At 38.6% G+C, this 20,570-nt stretch overlaps 1 protein-coding gene across 21 annotated transcripts in view; it reads left to right on the forward strand.

Moving 5' to 3' along the window:
- ESRRG (estrogen related receptor gamma) overlaps nucleotides 1-20,570 on the forward strand; it is a 393,435-nt gene that overhangs the window by 277,109 nt on the left and 95,756 nt on the right. For all 21 annotated transcript variants that reach the window (XM_030235294.2, XM_050972139.1, XM_030235293.2 and 18 more), the window contains one exon: nucleotides 5,085-5,201. In XM_030235294.2, coding sequence (XP_030091154.1) covers nucleotides 5,085-5,201 — 117 coding nt within the window. The remainder of the gene's footprint in view (nucleotides 1-5,084; nucleotides 5,202-20,570) is intronic.

Below are 20,570 nucleotides of genomic sequence, written 5' to 3' on the forward strand. Positions count from 1 at the left end.
AGTCACCTGGGTGAAAAGTTGTGAATGCAATCAACTTTATGCCTAATCATCTCCAGATGACCTGTAGCAGAATTCATAGTAGGTCTATAATTCATAGAGTTTTCTTAAAGTATCAGGTGAATCTGTCTGAGGGTTTGTCAGGCAAAACTGGGTTCAGTTATTTATGTTCAAATCCGACCTCATTCCAGCCAGACCCTACTCTGAAACCTTACCAATGAGGGTACTTTTACATGAGAAAATATTTACTCAGACTTAAATTCAGCTAAGTTTTGGCTGCAAAGTAGAGAGCAGAGTCTGGAAGTACTGAAACTTTAACCTGAGAGAAAATATTTTTACTTTCCTCAGTTCAGCTTCATTCAGACCTATAAACATCAAAAAAGATTTTCAAGTCTGGGACTTTTTCTCTGTCCTTCTATTCAGTTAGGCTCTTACTCTTGATTTCCAAGAGCTCCTCATTCTCAGGAACTATTCTTTTGCATTCTGGTTGGATTATGTATAAAGATGTACCCTAACATAGTGAAATTCAGTCTCTGTGTTAGCTTAGATTCTCCTGTGTCTCTCTTTCTAAGAGTTCTCTTTATTAAGTCCCAGAAGCCCTATGGCTGTAATCCTGGCTACTTTCCATTTTTGGAGTTTTGAAGCATAGCAGTTCTCAGACCAGCAGGTGTATTCCTTTGGGTCTGTCACCCAGGAAAAGAGAGCATGAAGGGGTACCTGGGATAAACCTCACTGCAGAAAGACTTAAATCCAGCTAAGCAGTAGTCTCTATGAAAAATGAGAACATTTCAGTTTTGAAATACAAGCTTTTGAAAGAAAGGTTTTAAATTAGAGAATCTGAAAGAGAAACTTTGAAAGAAAACTGGAACCTTATTGTTCTGAAATGCAGCTTCATTAACAGATTATATAACAGAAAATTATTACATTGAGGGAATGTTTGTTCATTTGCTTTTTTCCTTCTTTTTTTCTACTGAACCTACATTCCCACACAGTAAAAGTTTTGATACTGATACCTTCAGTACTCCTCTCGCTTTTTTTAGTGGCTCATGGCTATTCTTTCCAAACACCTTTTCACCCTGCAGTTAAGTCTTCCTCATAGCTTTTACTTGTCCAAAAATTTCCTGAGCATACTTCAATAGCTTGTAGAAATCCTTTTACATCTTGGTGTTGTAATGTCTAATATTGCAGTATGAAAAAGGAAATAAAGCTTCTGCTAGGACTTGATGTCTGCTCTATTTTTGTCTGCATTGGTGGAAGAGAGACCCCTGTTCCAGCCTGTTTCTAGAGCCAGCTTCTCACTTGTAATATCTGGGAGGTTCTGAAGATGTTGATGACAATAACTTCTACCAAGGCAGGAGGCCCCGTGCTTTCAGTGACCTCCTCTTTGCCATGGCTCTTGCTTGTCCTGAACCTTTAGTGTCACTGTCAGTTCTGTGCAAGAAATGGCCAAAATGGTTTCGAGAATCTTGGCTAAATCCACTCAGTTGCCTGACTCATAAAACCATTGAGTAAGTCCCTGTACCACAAAAATTGTTCTTTCTTCACTGCTCATTCGAGTCACATCCAAACGTGAGGTGAAACAGAAATGGTACCTTGGCCCATTTATCCTGAGCTGTGTGTAAAGATGTGAGTGTCTGAAGCATGTAAAATTGGAGGGCTGGGTATACAGGGTAAGCTTTAGCAGCTCACCTGCTATCTCAGGATCAAATGGCATCATGTTTTCAGTTTTGCAGCTGCAGTGTTTTAGAAGTATTTTCTCATCTTTTGGCTGAGATACTAAAATTTACCAAATCAGTAGAAAAGGAAACTGGTTTTAAATAAGCATTCCTCAGTACATGAAGAAAGAAAAGGGGCTTAGGCTGGTATAAATCCCATTATATTATTCTAGCACAGGGAAATGTGTTTGGGGAGTGAATATTTGACATATATTTTTATTTTCAAGCGTCATACTAATTTATATTACTCAGCCCTTTAACTGCCAAACTGTAAAAGTCCATTACGCTGCTGAAAGGAATATACAAATTATCCCCTGGCACTTTAGGCAGGAGTTTTACATATATGCTGTTATTCTATCAGCCAGCTAGCTGCACAATTCTATTAAAGAGTAAGTGAGAAAATTATATTGCCTGCAAACTAATTGTACAAAAGACTCTGAAATAAGTAATCAGAGGCCAGTTCTTCCTGAAAGCCAGCCAGGAGATATTATAAATCGCTCAGTCGCTCTTGTCAGCCCAGTTTAAAGACCCCGGGCCATGTTGATTTTGTTCACTGTATAACACAACTTCCTCTCCAGCTGTTGACAGGACTGGGCAAACTCAGCTTTTACTCATCCTAGCTACTCAGTTTCAGCCTCTAGCATCTTGATATAAGGAATTGGTAGAGGGTCCTTCTGGATCTTCGTCCGAAATAAAATGCAGATCTGAGTATCTTGAATAGAAATTCATATCTAGAAGTAAATAAGAAATTATGAAAGCCTTAATGAGCTGAAATGTGCAGTAAATTCAGGTTTTTAACAAAAGTAAATCCACTAATACTTGCAGTGCTAGGTAAAATGCATTTTAGTATGATCTAGATAGCCACTGCATCTACATGTGCACTGGAAAGAAGATGTTCATTCCCTGAGCCCTTACTGCAGTGTAGCCCTGTTCTAAAATGCTGGAACCACTTTATGAGGACCAGCTATGGTCATTGGTAAGATGTGGATTTTTGTTTCTATCCCTGTAACTCTGCTGAACTCATTGGAGGAATTCTTTGCAGCATCTTCTAAATTCATTTTACACCACCCAAAATGAATATTGAGTGTCTGCTGTAAAATACAAGTCATTAAAGAAAAGCAGTTTAAATTGAAAGGAGATTCCCCTGAAGTTCCCTGAGTTCTCTGTTATAATCTTGATCTTGTTTTTGATCAAGATCATTTCTGACCTTGTGCAAAGGTATCTTTAATCTTGTGCAAAGCATTTCTGATTCCCTGTTTCTCCTTTTTTTTTTTTTTAAAGATAGGGATGGTAATACATCTATTACTGTAGTATAATGAAGTTCATTAGATACAAATTGTGAAAGCTTTGAAGGTCTTCCTGTGTAGTGGTTGGGTTGTGCCTTTCTAAGAATGCCTTGTTAGAAGGAGAGGATAATGTGAATACTTTTTTAAGCTTGCCCTTACCATCATTTTCTACGTGTTCTTCCAAAAGTCTTATTTCCTAACTTTCCTAATGTGCATTGGAAAGACCTTTTGCAGGAACTGTTGTGCTGAATTCCCTACCCACCATATTCTTCAGTTTCTTAAATAGCTTTCTCCACAGCAGCTAAGAAAGGGGAAAAGGACTAAACTGCTTGACTTTTGTCATTAGGATTCAGGCATACCAAGATCTGTTTCACTCAGCAGCGTTGATAACTCACTCATGCAGCAGTGTCCAGGGGGAAGAAAGCCTGCAAAGGTTGTGCCAAATGTGCTGGTTGTGTTGGCAGAGTGCACATTTTGCCATGCAGACCTCCTTTGTCATAAGTACTTAAACAATTTTCAATAGATGTAAGTGGTTTGAGTATTACTTCCTGTTGAATTAGCAGTTGCTGAGCATTTGAGTCCTTGTGCAATCCTGCAATCCGCTAATGTGATATTTAATGAGGAGACATCAGTCTGGAGAAAGGTAGTCAATATAAATCAGTGTTTACGAAGTGTGATGAACTCTGAAATATTTCATCAATGCTGTGGTCCCAGGCAGGCTCTATGCTAATTATTAGAACCTGTGCATGTTTCAGGGGACTTTGATGGACCCCGAGTGCAGCAAACGTGGAGCAGCAAAATTGCGATTATGCTCGGACTGTCTCTGATGACAATTTATGCATTTGGTGTGATGACCTCTTGCTTCCCAAGAGGGCAATAAACAGAATGCATTTTCATTAAGATACTAATGCACTTTATCACAGGGGGAAGGGGTTAGAAAATAAAGAAATACCTTTAAAGCAAGATGTGACAGACTGATTGGGAAGATACTTTATTTAAAAGTCAGTTTCCCAGTGTCAGTTCTGGCTGTTGCAAAGTCTGTCATACTGGATGTGGGGTTGGGCTATGGGATGCATGGCTGGGCAGATTAATAAGCTGAGCTAAGCTGTTTTATGAAAAATCCAGTGGTACCAGGGCAAAAGAGAACAGATGTTCTCGCATTTGGACTTGGATACCCAAAGATGTGATTTAAAAAAAGTAAACTGCTCTTGTATTTTACTTGCTCATTTGCAAGCCTTTATCTTCTGATTTTTGAGGAGAAATAATATGAATTAAGCAGCAGCAACAAAGAAAAAAAGAGACTGCTTTGCCTATGATGAGAAGGGCTCACATTTAAGGATCGAGCTTGTGGCAGGCCTTAAGAGGGGAATTGGGAGAAGCAAGGGCAAAGGCAAGCATCTCTTTCAGTTTTTGCTGTTCTGACAGCTTGGCAGGAATGATCCTATTCCTGATGCCTCTTAGTACAAAAACTTGGTCGAAAGTCTAGGGAGGAGATGTCCTGGAGCAGAGATCTGGCCTGGTAGCTGTAGAACATGCTAGATGTGGTGGTAACAGTCCCAGTGAGTCCTGCCTTGTGCTCTGTGCCAGCTGTAGTGGAAGAAGGGTGAAACTCCATGGTACCTGTTAGAGTTGATTATGCAGTAAAGCAGTCCTCCCTTTGGATTCTAGGCAAAGAGAGACTAATAGAATTGGCTAAAAAGGAAAATAAAGAGCACCCAGAGAAGAAGCCAGAGCCTGTGGCTTAGTACAGAAAATAAATGACAGAATGTCTTTATTCTGTCAGCAGGAATAACATAGGTGAAGAATTTTCCTATGGACCATATTTGGAGCGAGACACAGACTCACATTAGTTGTGGTTTTGTATATATTTCTTTCATATAGATGTCTAGATTAAAAAAGAAGTGTGAAAAAAGTTCATCTTTTACTCACCTATTTATTTGAGAGGCGTTTCCTTTCTGTAGCGCTGCTTACTCTTGGTATGTTCCAAAATGAAATACAAAGGCAATTGGATGAGTACTTTGGTGTATCTGTTGTGTTGGTTAGTCAGTGGCTCTGAGCACCTCTTCCCCTGTCTGTTCCACCACAGGTAACATAGAGTACAGCTGCCCAGCAACGAATGAATGTGAAATCACAAAGCGCAGACGCAAGTCCTGCCAAGCCTGCCGCTTCATGAAATGTCTAAAAGTTGGCATGCTGAAAGAAGGTAAGACTGACCACCTCCATCTCTATGTCTCTGCACACTTGCTACAACTGTAGGGCAATCAGGAAAGAAGAGAGACTGGTGAGTGATCTAATCAGTGATTGCAAAGGCAATTTTCATTTATACTTTCTCTTTCTGACATCTGCTTCTAAGCTATGGAATCATGCTTTATCCACATAGAGTTCATCATCTTGTGTAGACAGCAAAATGCACCTCAGCATTCCATCTCCTTCAGTAAGTAACTGATAGAATAACCATCAGAATTCTCAAAGATTTCTTTCCTCCATTCCTTATCCACTATTACTTTGTCCCAGTTCTGGCAGAAAACCAAAACACACACTTTGCCTTCCTTTTATTCAGTCTTCATTCCATCAGGACAAATGAAAAGGGTTACTTCTAAATTAAATAAGTATAAGTACTGTGTGTGTGTGTACTGAAGTTACTGTAACTACACTGGAGTAAATTTTGGCGAGCAGAAGAGGACAATCCACCCTCCACTTTTTTTTTTTTTTTCCTAAAAATGTCTGAGAACCCCTGCCCCTCACTGTAAGTATATATGGAATGTTTTAATTCATCAATTACATTTTGAAGATATTGAATGCAAGAAAATATACTCAAGAAATGGTGCTGTTTTACCTGGAACCTGCTTCATCTATGTGACACAAAGAGGTGATTCCTTAAATCTTGGTTGCCTGCTATGCACTTATATTGCTGTTAATTATGCAACAATACACTTGTAAGTGCATGTATTACATGCATTATTATTATAGGGCACTGTCTCCACCAAGAAAGATGCCATGTACTTCTGAACTAGATAAATATTTGAAATAAAATCAGCATAGTGTTCTCCAAGTAGTGTATCCAGTGGAGAGTACTTTGTGTTAAGCAACCTCTTCAAAACAATCCTATTCAATTTTGCTTTGTCAGTGCTTGAAAACTCTGCTTTAATAACTGGCTGATTTTTGCAAATGGCTGGGTGGTAATGCAAAACAGGGTAAGTGTGCAGCTGTTGGGGTAAAAGTCCAAGAAACAACATAGAGCAGTGGTGAGATGATGGGCAAATTAGGCCTATCACGCACCTACAGACATATTCTTATTGGATTATACTTACTAAGAATAAACCTTGTTCTGTGCAACTGCTTTGGCAGATGCTATGATCCTGTGAGCCAAATCCTGCTGTCCTTAGTCTTACTTGAGCAAAACTCCTGTCAGATTCGATGGAGATTTTGCCTCAGTAAGAAAGGCAGGATTTGACCCTCTCTTCAGTGGTTATGGGAGAGTTCTTACCTGCCAAAATCCTCACATAACTGACCACTAGGAGCAGCTACTTGAAAGTGAAATTATGATGCTTAGATAAATTGTAAAAAGAAAGGGATGACTGGGTATGGCACCTTTTGAAAAGCACTGTGTTACCTCGTTCACAGGGGTCTCAGGATGAGGGAAGAGACGAGAAAGTTGACTCCATGTATCAGAAGGCTTGATTTATTATTATATGATATATAATATATAAAAACTATACTAAAAGAATAGAGAGAAGGATTTCACTACAAGGCTAAGCTAAGAATAGCAAAGAATGTAAAAACAAAGGTCTTCTCCCAGACCGAGACCGGCTGGACAGGTGAACTGTGATTGGCTTTAATTGCAAACAGCATGAGGAGGCCAATCAGAGATTTTCTCTGTTGCATTCCACAGCAGCAGATAAGAATTGTTTACAGTTTGTTCCTGAGGCCTCTCAGCTTCTCAGGAGGGGAAAAATCCTAAAGAAGGATTTTTCATAAAACATGTCGGTGACAGCACTGTGCTTCTTAGCATCTTTTTTTAGTAAGTTAAACCCCTGTATCACTAGTTACCTAATATACAGATATATTGAGCAACTTCTTTGAAAATGAAGCAGTGCTACCAAGAGCACCTGCAGGTGAATTGATTTAATCCTTTTCCTCTGAATTTTGAGGGCACTATTGTGCATGCATTAACATACATATATTTAAAAAAAATCTAGGCTCTGTGCAGCTTCTGGGACTGCAAGAGGAAGTTGTCTTCTCTGCAAATGAGTAATTATCTCAGCAAATTTGTGTGCAGATTTACTCTTTCTGCATACAATTTTGTTAACTGAGGTAATTTAGTTGGATAATACATATGTACAGTCTGAGTAAAATTTTTTTGTTTGAATGTTCATTGTCCATGGATTCAAATCATTGCTACAAGTTCTCTTAATAAGAATTGCGTGAATTTTCTACTCTAAAAGTACATACCTTTTTCTAAATGGCAAAATAACTAATTACTTTGAAAAGACAGTGTTGTTTATCTACCACCTATTATAACAACCTGCAAGAACCTATAAGGGCATTTATTTTTTTTTCCCCCCTTTAGTGGCCACTTTTTAAATCATGCTGATTCACAGTACATTTGTAAGATTGTACTTGTAAAGATTTTTTTTTTTTTCTTATTGGAAGGTAGAGCTGGATGTTGTTATTTTAACCTACAGGAAAGTCTGGAGATGACTTTTTGACTTGGACCACATCCTTTATGTACTGAATTAAGAAAGATAATATACTGACTTCTTGCATGTGTAAAGTGGTATAAATTATTGATTAGCACAGTCTTAAGATAAGCTGAAATTATTCTTGCTGTATCTCAGTGTTTCTTTAGGTACAGACAAGGATTTCAGTGCCATACAGCATGTCAGAGATCATGCTGCAGTAAATCTATTCAAATGTAAACCTGTTCAATTCAATTACCAGTTTATAATAAAATTTGCTGCTGCAGCCTCCACGTTTGTCACAGCAGTCTCTACATGCTGATGGCACAGCATGCCTGGAAATTGACAGCCTAAATCTATTTACAAAAAAAATTTAGTTGCAGACCTGAAATAAAATCAAGTTTAAGCAGCTTTGAGAGGAGCATCACATTCCTTACAAGAACAGCACATCTGCCAGGGTGCATCTTCTCCAGAAATCTTACCTTGTTTGTGGGGAGTTTTCTTGTAGAAATTTATCCTTAACAAACAGTTTTAAAGTGTAATCCAAATTGAAACAATTATCAGATATTGTGCTTCCCTTCGCATTGGAAAGGACTTTACTAGATTGTCATTTTGTGAATTGTCATATGAATTTCATGGTAGTAATCACAATGCCTGGAAAAAGATTCTGTACTTAGCTTGGCTTCTAGGGCAGGGTCTGAACACCACATATAGCAAATGTATAGGGTGGCTTCCCTTATGACATCTGCCTGTTGAATCATTTATGTGACAAGATAATGGTGTTTTTCATCAAGCATCCAGTGTTTCTGTGGGAGACCTGGTGTTAGGGTGGTGGGGCTGTGTTTTGGGGTCAAATCCTGGGAGGGAATTGGATTTCTGGTAACATAAGTACAAGGTGGAGTAGGCATTTTCTGTACATTTTCTCATGGATCTTGGTGGGGCTTAACCAGCAGCACCTAGATCAAGATTCTTAATAATTTTTAGGATGTGGGCCAGGAGCCAAAGAAGAAATGCTACAGCAGAGCCTGGCTGGGCTAGCTGGGCTGGAGTGGGATTGAGGCCCTGGCTGCATCTCCTGTTGAGTATCATAAGAAAGTTTGTACAGACTGATCTGGAGGAGCATTTAATTGTGGTTTAGCCCATGGACTGTTACTTAAAATCATGTCTGGGTCTGTGGATGGGTTTTGAGGATGTTATCCTTCATACTGTAGCATTCAGCAGAGGCTGATGAGCTTTTAGGCACAGGACAAATATGAGGATGTTCTGTTTTCATTTACTTTTTTAGGTAAGGGTTATTAGCAGCAAAGCAGAATACATTGCACTCAAAGAAGAAAATTTACATTTTCTATATTTAATTTTGGGTCAGTGTTACAAAAAATCAGGTTTTTTCTGATGGATTTTTCTCAACTGATTCTTCTACTGAAATGCAGTTTCTTTGACTGTACTTTTATTTTGGTGAATTGTCTCAGATTCATGAGTACAGCTGAAACAACATTAAAGATTCTTGTATAGTCTAGGTAGAAACTTTTATAATGTATCCCTTGAGATTTCTTGAAATAATATTGAAATTGCTAAAAGGGTGCAGGGAGACATGAACAACAATTTGCCCTTTTTATAAATGAAGATTTTAAAGACATTCAGTAGTTTTCAGTTCTGTTGGTTTAGAATCTGTCTTTTAAGTTTTGCCTTTCAAACTCTTTGAAAGCCAGTGATTATTTTGTTTCAGGTGGTAGAATTAAATCTGTGCTCATGTGCAAGATTGGGTATTTTGGCTATTTCCCTTTTTATAAGCTAGCTGGAGTGAGAAAAAGGGGGTGATTTTTTTTTTGTTTTCTAAGAAGAAAAATTGGATTTAAAACTACATAAGGTAGTATGGGGAATCTTGAGTAGATATTTGACTATTTTTTTTTTCTATTGCTAGGTGATCTGAGTAGAATTTATCATCGAATCTTTAATTAGTACTATATGCCTATTAATAATATTTGTGGGACTATTTACTAGCCTATGTTTGTGGTAGAAGATATTATTCCAAGTTTATTATAGGACAGATCTTGCTCCTAAGAGCTTCCCATGTGAAATAATTCCAGTGGAGAAATTTCTCCAAAATAAAATCACTTTTTGTTTCAGATGCAGCATTTGTGCAACTTTTTTGACAAGAGGTTATTCCATATATTTTAGTTTTCTTCATAGAGGCAAAGCCTTAGCCTCAGTTTTACCTACCCCTGTATGGTAGGGAGGTTAAAAACTTCAGTTCAGAGGGGAATCTGTTGAGTGGCACTAATGCAGCTTTTAGACCATCTGGAATACTGGATCCTGTTCTAGCTCTCACAGTTCTTTGCAGTACTAGTTTGTATTTCTTACAGGACTGTTAATACCAAAACATCTCCCACATATCTGTCATTTCTGGTATTTGGGTGTTTTCAGAACTTGTTATGGACTGTGTGCAGTGGCTGATCTGCATTGTTTGTTACTTCAGAAAGTCTAGTTCCTAAATGAGTGGAAAAAATGGGGAAAAAAATTGGAAGTTTATATGAAAAGTCAAGTATACTACAATAAAATGGCATGGGTCACTTCATGTAAGTATTTTTGTATTTTCCTTAGGAATGGATGGCCTTTACAAATTTTCATCAGTCACTTGGTACCTAGTTAGAATAGGCAGAGTGAAAAAATTCCAGCTTAATTAGTCCTGCTATTACAAATGAGAAGCCAGATCCTCACCAAGTATTAATGGAAGCTCTTAGAGTGTGTTAGATTGCTGCTCATTTGGCAGGTTTAGCAATCTGTGCTGTGGGGAAATCAGCAATATACCTTTTAGTGTCTGTGGATCTTCACAGATACTTTTACATGGGCCATCATTCAGGCTCTAAAAAATGATCAGAAACTCTCTGAGCTTTTCATCTGGCAGTGCTGACTTGATGTCAGTGATGACTTGATGTGACTTCCCATCACAGCAGAGCACTGTGCATGTTGTACTTGCCCTGCTCGATGAGTAGCCCTCAACACTTCTCATTCATTACTTTGCTTGGGTTTTTTGAGAGTTCATCTATGCCCTCGGAGAGACCTCAGCATCCCTAGGGAAATAGTAAGTCAGTAGTTAGAATCTGCTTTGTTAGAAATTCTGGACTTTTAAGTGGTTTTCTTTAGCTGTGATCTAAATAAAAGCAGCTCCTGACAGTTTTAAAAATACTTGAACATTTTATATGCTCATGTAATGAAGATTACATGGAAGATTATTACATGAGTTACACTTTTTCTGAACATGCTAAAATTGGTGGTCTCTAAAATATTTTTGCTTCACACATTGAGAGATTTCATTCATTCAAATACAAGAATACAATTTTAGGAAGAAGTATGTGTATTTTAAAGGATAAATTACTGAGTTTATTATGGAAAGATTACCATATGAACATCTTTGGCTTGTGTTAAGCAGCAGATCGGATTAAATTATCATATTGATCCTTTCTGGCTTTGACAGTCTATGAAAATGAATCCAATAGAGCAAGGAGAACGGGCAGCTTGAGTTTGGTCTTACATAAAGAGATGCGTGATATGCAGAGCAGCAGATTAATGGATTCTCTCTCAAAATAATAAATAAAACTAAGCAATCTTCTTTATGACTAAAATGGTGTTATCACCTATGATTTGAGGGTAGTGAAAAAGCCTGCTTAATAGGATTCCTTCTAACAACATCTCTTTTGAAAAGACCTGTGCATCAGACATTGCCAAGGTAAATTTCTCTTACAAGTCTAATACCATTAGTCTGCCAAGACGAAAGCAGGAATTATTGCGGGCGAAGTTTTAGTTTCTGCTGCCTTTAGAAATCAGAACAAAGGAAAGGAGAAAGCATTAATGGTATTCAAAGAAAATATTTCTGTACAGGATGACAGTTAATAGAGCAGCAGTGACCTCAGTGATATTTCTTATGCTCTCTATCGTAATATTACACTTAAGGAGCTTCTCCATTAATGCAGGATATTAAACAAACCTCCTGTGTTATAACATCAAGAGATAACATAGTGTGTCTCCTGTTGATGTCTCAGCTCTCCTCTATGTTTCAATGTATTATGGAGGAGTTTGGTTTCTAGTGCGGATACTTTTTTGAACTGTTTATTTTCTTCCCCTATTCCTTCCTTTCTTCCCCATTCATCCATTCCTCTCTTTTCTTCCTCCCTTTTACTTCTCCCTTTCCTTCACTTTTATTTCTTCCTTTCCCTTTTCTCTTTCCCCCTTTCTCTTTGCACTCCCTTTCTTTCTTTCATTCAGCATGTGCTTGGATTAATATATACTGGGACCTGTTAAATCTCCTTGGAAACAACAGAAGCTAATCTCTAAGTGCTGCTGGTGTTCATAAGTAGGCTTCTTTGCTCCTAACCAAAATGTGACCTGATAGCCCAGTTCACACATTAGAACTGACAGCCCAATTTGTCTGCCCTAAAATGCAGCTCATGACTATCCACTCTCTGTAACTGATGAAGAAGGACAAACTATTCAACTTCAGGTTAGTGTTTATAGTCAGCTCAAGCAACTAGCATTTCTATTCATCCACTAGAAAAATACCCCAGGAAAAGCAAATATTGGGGATGTGGATTTTCTTCCCAAGTCTCATGAAAGCACCTACAGCTCCTACCAAGTGTTGGCCTCCTGAGAAGCTTTCATGGTGCTTGTGTTCCAGTGTTGTGTCACTCAGGTTTGTGTTCTGAGTATTTTGGGGAATAAAACAGATATCCCAGCAGTTTGCTGGACTTGCAATTAAATAAAATTTCTCTCTTTCTAGATAAAATTTTGTATGACTGTTCTCCCTTTATACAAATGCTTGCCTTCCACAAGAGATATGAAATGGATGTGGAGAAAGCAGTAGTGTTTGTAAGTCTGAGTTTGAGAACTATTTACATTTCTTGGCTTTACACAGATCTGTAAATGGGGAGGTTTTTGTGTTATCATTTGCAAATCTGAGGTCAGAGCTGTTTGCTGGCTCACTCACCAGCAGCTTCCTTGAGATTAGCTGTTACCTGGGTCTGCTCAAACAGTCATTGCTGCTGAGAATCCCAGTGGCAGCAGTTGTTTGCAGGGTCAGACTGACAAAGAATACTTCCAACCTAACGTTACTTTGTACCTTTGTTAATGAGTTTGAAGGATTCTGAATTGGGTTAAATTTTACTGTAATTTTCCTAGTGCACATACCTTACATATTACTTGCTCAGAATTGGAAGGAGTAGGTTCTGCGGTTTCATGAGTCTGCTTAAATTACTATTAAAAATTAATCACTTTGTACTAATATTTTCACATCATAATCTGAGGTGAGAAACTGCATGTCCTCGTTTGCCATATTTCTTCTTTTAATCCTAAAATAAGGAAGCTGTACTTTCCTAATTTTCTAGAAAATATTCCATTGTTTGCCAAATGTGTTTGTTGGATTTAGCCCCTATGAAGCCCCCATATTTGCTTATGCACTGGAAGCACAGTGACAGCAATATAAGTGACAGGGACAGGCAGAGACAAGTCTGAAGGATGCAGGACTTTTCCCATGATCTCACAGACAAGTAGCTGCCTTTCATTCTTGGTCTCTGCCACCCATAAACACACACATCAAATGTGGCACTGCCCTTTATTGCAAAGTTCTTGAATTCCTGCACGTGGGTCCTGCCTTATGTTAAGTAAGTCTCATTTTGTAAAGAGTAACATGATTGTAATTTGTATTCTTCACCTTTTTCTGTTTCTGCTGTGCAGATACTTGCACATCCCCTGCTTGAGTGGAATAGGTGTAGAATCTCTGGTAGAAGTGCATTTAAGGGTAGTACATGTCCTTATCTCTAAAGTGCCACTCTTGAGCCAACCTTTCTGTATTTTACTCAGCCTTTGCCTGGGCAGCGCCCACAGCTCCTCACCAAGACTCTTGCAGTGTAAAATCTTTGTCAAAACAAGAGAATGTGTGGTAGGATTATTTGGGGTGAAGGGCTGAAATGATGCAGGTGCTGGTAGCTAGAACCCATGTGGCAGATGTACAGGCAGACTCCTGCTGCTTGGGATGGATTGGCACTGAAAAGGTGAGTTCCTCTCTGAGGAACTCTCTTGGCTTCTTCACTCAGTCAAAGCAATGAATGTGTTGAGAAGCAAGAAAATTTCCACCTGCAGTTGTTAGATCTGACCTCATATCGTGCTGTCCCTCAAATATTTCACTTCTAAATCTCTGCCATCTTACCAAAAAAAAAAAAAAAAAGTTAGAATCAATGTGAGTTTTGAGACATTAATGTAACTAAGCCACAGTCTTCTCTCTGAGCACTCATTGCCCTTTTATAAGCAAGTGGTGAGCCTTTGCCAGTTCTAGTCACTGAGTCACTGGAATATGAAGCTGGAATATTATTTCATTTGGTGTTTGTAATGTGGCTTTTGTGGTTGAAAGTCAGCAGCCTGAATTCTGAAATACTTGTGATCATCTGCAATGAATTGTCGCTTTGTCAGATTTTTGCCATGCTTACTAGCTATTCTAATAATAGATCTCATCTAACCAGCTGTTCTTTTTTTTTTTTCCTTTTCTTTCTTTTTTTGTTTTCTTTTCTTCGGGTATTTATATGACAGAAAAGGGAAATTATGAGGGGAGTCTGTTGTGCTCACAGTAGTTGCTTAATATAGCTATTAATCTTTATAAATGAAAAAACATAGCTTTATTTTAAGCCTCAATAGGCTTTTATTAGATAAATGATTCTGGAGAAAGTCAAACACAGCTATGTTAAATATCTACACTTACTGAATAATATCAATATTTTCCTTTTTGCTCTTTATTTTTCCAGCAAATTTAATGCGTGTATCTATTTTTCTCTGGTTTATTTCTCAGGATCATCAGGTATAAGATGAGAAGTCAATTTGATTTACAGTTTTAGTGTAGCAGATCCAGAATCAACATTCCATACAACTTGCTTGCATGGGGTCTTACTTCAGTCCATGTTAAAACAGTTAATTATAAAATACTTAATTTAGAAAAATTGAAATAGTTTTTAAAAGAAAGTCTGCGTGATACTGTCCCTTAATCAGCTTAACTCCAGTCTGTGCTCTTAGTGGCAGAGTTGTTGGTGTGCTGTTTATCAGCAAAACTGCTTGACCAGCAAGAGAGAGTATTGGTAACTTGCTGCATGCTGAGCACATGAAGATCCTAGGAAAAAACAAGTAGTACAAGATCATCATCCTCGTCTTTTGTCTCCTTTTCTTTCCCTCTTCAGCCAAGCATTAGTCCATACAGTGCTGTTCTTGTCAATTCTGTTCAGCAATGTAAAAATTGCTTCACCAATGCCCTGTCTCTTTCTAACACTCCTTTCAGTTCCGTGGGTGGGTGACTGAAGATGAGCCACGTCTTCTGCTGTGATCTGAATCAATCGACTGATCAGGCTTATGTCATTTGCTCAACACTTGTACAGCCACATGTTGCTTTTCATGACAGTCTGCTACATAGTGTTTGCAGTGGTCTCCAGCATCTGAAGTTCCTGTGCTCTGTCTCATTTTCTTTTTTTCTGTAGTTCAATCCAAGCTTTAGAAACGGGCACCTGAGATTTCATTGCATGGTCAATCTCAGTGGATAACATTTGGGAGGACTATCTTGTTCTAAGTCACCAGAACTGCATTTCTGGATAGGAAGTGGTATCAGTTATGGTAAGATTACTTAAGAGATGGCATAAATACACTTTGGATCCAGACTGAAGGTACCAGCATGTTACTATTGAAGTGTTCAGAAAAGTCTTCCTCTGTACTGATTTTTCAGGTCACAAGCCGCTTACTGGTTTCCCTGTCAAACTTTTAATGAAAGCTCTTAAGTTTCCAATTTGAAGACAGAATAGACTGCTAAATGTCAAAATAAAGGAAAATTAATATTTCCCTTAAAAAGTAGCAGTCTGTTTTATAATACCAGTTCAAATGGATTCTTGCTCAAAGATGTTTTAGAAAGCGTCTGTTGAGTTATAACTCAGGCGAAGAATTAGGCTGAGATAATAAGGGACTGAATAGATTCTTGCTTCTCAACAGACCTCAAGAACATCACCCAAAGTACAAGTCTCTGACTGTATTTCAGACAAAAAGAAGTTGGAACACCTCTTGAGTCTGGTGTTCACAGCCACAGTCTTTGCTGCTGTTCCAGCTGCTGGAGTGTGCCACATGGCCACTGCTTGATCCTGCATGAGATGCAGAGGGATGCAGTAACTGGAGAACAAAGCCACAGAGTAGCTAAGATGACATAGGATCCTTCTCTTTTCTCTTTTTATCTTCTGTCATTTTCATGACTTCCTATTCATTTTCCTCTTCCAAACCATGATTGTATCAGAATAATGCTGATGAGAAAATAGTTGCTGTGAGCACATATCCTCCAGGCAGTTTTTTTTTCTGGCCAGGTGGGAGAGAGAATCATGAATTTCTTCAGGTTTTTGGTAGCTGACTCACTGTTTCATGGGGACTAGTCAGGCTGAATGACTGTATTTCCTTCTGGGCATCCTGGTATTGCTGGAGATATCCATCCTGGCAGGATGCTTCAGCTCATCTCCAATTAAAATACTTGTCATAGATGTATTCTTAAGCACCGCTGATTAATGAAGTTAGGAAAAACATTTGAATGCAGAGTGTTAAGGCTTCCAACATTGGTGTTCCTCTCTAGGGAGGTGTATGCAATGAGAAAGCTTTTGGAATGTTAGCAATCCATCCCATTTTGTTTTCATTTGTTTTCTCTAATTTCCTTTTTTAATGCTGGTTAGCTGAAATAAGTCCATTTTCCCTCTTCACTGTTCCCTGCCCCTTTATGGAATAGCCCATGACACGTGCCTGTAAAGTGGCTTCTTGGGAATTTGCAAGCCTTTGAATGTGTTATCTGATTAAAGGGATGTATGTGCCTTTAATTCTCGTCTGCAGTTTCACCTCTGACCCCATCTGTTAAAGTGGAAAGGAGCTGAGAGTCAGCAAAGTCCCAGATTCAACCCAGATAACCTGCAGTGTGCACATTTGAATACTTTAACTCCTCGGCTGCCCCTGAAAATTACATACTTAATTAAGGGACAGGTTTCGCTGGAAAATGTGGAGGGTCTGATATGAGACAGGTGAATTGTTTATTTTGTTGATATGCTTAAGGCAGGATAATTTAGTCCTGGCTTCGCCTTTTCTGCTAAAGAAGAAAAAAACATATAGAGGTGTGGCATAGACCTGTGTAAGGTACATGTGTATTTTCATTTACATATTATTGTAGTAGAGCAGTTTTTTGCTTACAAAAGTGAAAAGTCAAACCCCCATTTCTACTTCCTTTTAGAAAAGGAAGCTGAATTACGTGGTTGGAAATGATGGAAATGCCCCCAGATAAGGCAGTAAAAATAATGTCATTGAAAGACTGAAGTAGATGACATGAGGGTCATTTACACTATATTTTGCTAATATTGTGCTTTTTTTGCAGTAACAGTGTAACTGTGCCATTTCCTGTGCTTTACAAATAGATATGTCGTTAGGGATGAGAATATCCCATTATATTCAGACCTGTGGGTGTTCTGATTTTTCCTCTGGTCATTTTCTTCTCTAGCTTTCAAACACTCTTAAAACTGAAAGGATTTTCAGTATCCCAGATCCATCCCTGTTCTCTGAAAGCTAGAGCCAAATTCTTCCCCCACTTACATCTGTTCAACTTCGGTGGTTTCACTTATGCTATGTGGCTGTAACAATGCAGAATTTGTCCTAATCTGCCCTTTCTTTTTCAGTGGAGAATATGCACACGCAAAGTGTACGTGAGCACAGCGAGTTGAAATGCAAACAGAAAAAATGTATGTATTTTGTGTGTGTGTGTGTGTACACACACTTAGATAAACAGCACACAGATAGGTTTGATAGTATATCTACTGTACATAATATTGTAAATGGTATCTTGCTGTGCTGGAATCCAGGCAATATGAGTTCAGTACTAAAGTGTTCAAGTTGCACCTGAGCTAGCTGGAGCCTGCCAGCCTCTGCAAGCCCACTGAGAGCATCTGTCTCGCCACCACCTTGCTCACGCTGTGTCCTCTGCAGGCTCTCCGATTCTTCCGACTATGAGCATAAATCATCCACCTGTCAGGAGCTCGAGCTGCCTGGATTATGCAATGCCTGCCTTCATTTGGAGATGGTGGGAGCAGAAGATTGCGGCAAATGGTTTGCATTCATTTTAATGCCTCTCCCGCATCTCTTCAGCTTTAATGAGGGTTCAGGGTGGTGACGACTCCCTGAGACAATGAAAGTCCTAGAGACCCAAGCTTTCTTTGTACATTTGTATGGCCTAGTTTAGATTTTTATTTTTTTTTTTGGCTTTTTTCCCCCCTCCCTTCCCCCCCTACACATAAAATGAATGGCTTGAAAATTGAGGCAGAGAACTGGTACTGCACAAAGCCAGCTGTCCATAGCTCTGCTTTTTGGCCTTGTAATACTTCCCTCCAGCTGAGCAATGAAGAATTTAAAAATCAGTCATGTTTAATGTTGATTGTCCATTTGTGCTGTCTAAAGCTTCATAGTGCCTAGTTGGCTTCGCTTAAAAAAAATTGTAATAATCCTACCTTTGCATTTTATTCATTTACAGGTATATTGAATTACATGATCAAGGGTGGCATACCATATTGTATATTCCACATTTAAAACACAGATCCTCTATATTATGATCTCCATGTATTAACAAAAAAAACAATAGGCTTTCAGTAAAATTGTCTTATTTCAGCTTGATAGACCTGAATTAATCAAATTTCTTATTCACTCATAATTTTCATCATGAATTATAGGCAGAACAAATATTTGTATTTATTCATCTGTGTAAGCAGAAGGAAAAAAAAGAAGGTTGGGCACCAAAAGCAGAGAAGTCCTTTCAAAGACAAATGTTGAAGATGATGAAGGGGTAAAGATAATTTGTGCCTTCACACCTATAGTATCTGTGTGCCCCTAACCTCCTACAAATCCCACCAGATTCTTCAGGTACGGCCATTAGCCTGCAGCCCTATGTGATTGTCAACCTTACCTTCTTAGTGGCCTGAAAAACACATGGTGATAGTAATAGTAAAATACTTAATTTTGATACTATTTAGTAGTTAGCTGGGGAAGTCCCTGTTCAGCATCCTAATGCTACAGGTTTGCTGTTTTTCACCCATATTTAAGAAAACAATATTTTTCAGTACTTTTGAAACACCTTGGGCTGGTGCAGCATGATTTTTCTGCAGCAAATATGTTGTGAGATTGTCAATAATTTTTTCAGGGAATATTTTTTATACATTTTAGAGGACACCTGTGATATGTAGACAGTAATAGCCCCATTTTACAATATTAAACCTCAGAGAAAGAGAACAAGAGATGCTTAGTAAAAGTCACATGTGGTGTTAGAAGCACAGCTAGAAGTGAAACTTCTGCTCTGAGGTTAATGTGTCTTTCAGCCTGGGACTTCAAAGTCCAGCTGTGTCCACCTCTTTCTCACCCAGTGACTGACAGAGAGAAAGGTTTATTGCTTGCTCATTTGGGGTTTTACATTTCTCTTTTTAACACTTCCCTTTACATGTGAGCTCCTCAATCAGCTACTGGTGAAAAGAATCCTAAAAGGTGAAGTGAAGTGAAGGGCAGCTTTTGTCAACAGGGAAAATGAAGCGCTGTATTTCAATGTTCCTCTGTATTTCCCACTGATATTAACAGAGGATGCTTAGACACATGAAGAGGAATCTGTGTTGCCAAAATATTCAAATTTTTCTCTCAGTGAAAATTTCCCTGGCTGACAGGTTCAGGAGTGGCAGCTGAACGTGGGACACACAGTGTGTGGAACACACACTCCTGAGTTGCAGCAGTACTTGGAAGCTCTGCCTGTGTCTCCATTCTGCTGCCTTGGTCTGAAAGCCAGGGAATTTTATGCAACCTGGTCATACTTAACTAGGACCACACAGAGCAAGGGAGGTTTTTAATAGGCTTTCTGGGGAAGAGTGGCGACCCTAGCGTGTGTAGACTTTGAGATCTTTACTGGGAGCCTTATTTGCTTTTGGTTGCAAGCTACCCTTCCATGCCATTCCCTCCCCCCTCCAGTTTTAATTTGATGGAAAGCCAGCAGTACTGCAGTTTTATGCTAGACCTCCAGTGAAGTCCAGAAAGATTATTATTTCTCACTTCGTCTTTACAGATAACTTTAAAATTTTATGCATCAGAACGCAGGATTATCTGAAGACACAAATGCAACACAACACTGACAAAATCAGATGAAAAATCTCACTCTTTTAGCTATGAAGAAATTAGATTTATCATCAGAAAAGCATTCTCTTTTCATTTTCTGAAAGGTGCTTTTTGACAGACCCTTTGCAGTGGACGTCATGCTCACAAAACATGCTGTCACAGGGCTATTTGAATATGGTGACAGGCTCATTATCATGTTGAAGACAACTGACAACACTGCAGACTAGAAATGGACAGGCTTGCCAATCAGCTGTTGAAAGGATTGCAATTGAAATAGAGGTTTTTTTTGTTCTGAGAACAGTAGTACAAATTGACTACATTAATTCTTTTTATTATGGTTGCATACACTGTAGTTAAGGGTCCGTCACTGTTTCCATTATAAATCCCTGTTTTCAAGGGTTTATTAGTAGACCATAAAAATGGTTCCTGTTGAAATTTTGCATTAAAAATATATATTACCCTAACAGAACAAAATTTCTGTGGTAACTGTGTGGAGGTGGGAGGGCAGAGAAAGAGGGATTGACTGATTTTTAGCTGAAAATTGCATAAAGCTGAATGCATTATTATTTTTATAGAATCTTAGATGTCCAAGAGTTTTATAGACAGGTTTGTGCCTCAGGAGTTTACAATTTCAGGATGTGGTGCTGCCAACACTTATTATGGGGTGGGATTTTCCTGGTGTTTTCGCTGGAATCAGTGAAACACCAGGCCTGATC

The sequence above is a fragment of the Serinus canaria genome, chromosome 3 (genome assembly GCF_022539315.1).
Source record: "Serinus canaria isolate serCan28SL12 chromosome 3, serCan2020, whole genome shotgun sequence".
NCBI classification, from domain to species: domain Eukaryota; kingdom Metazoa; phylum Chordata; class Aves; order Passeriformes; family Fringillidae; genus Serinus; species Serinus canaria.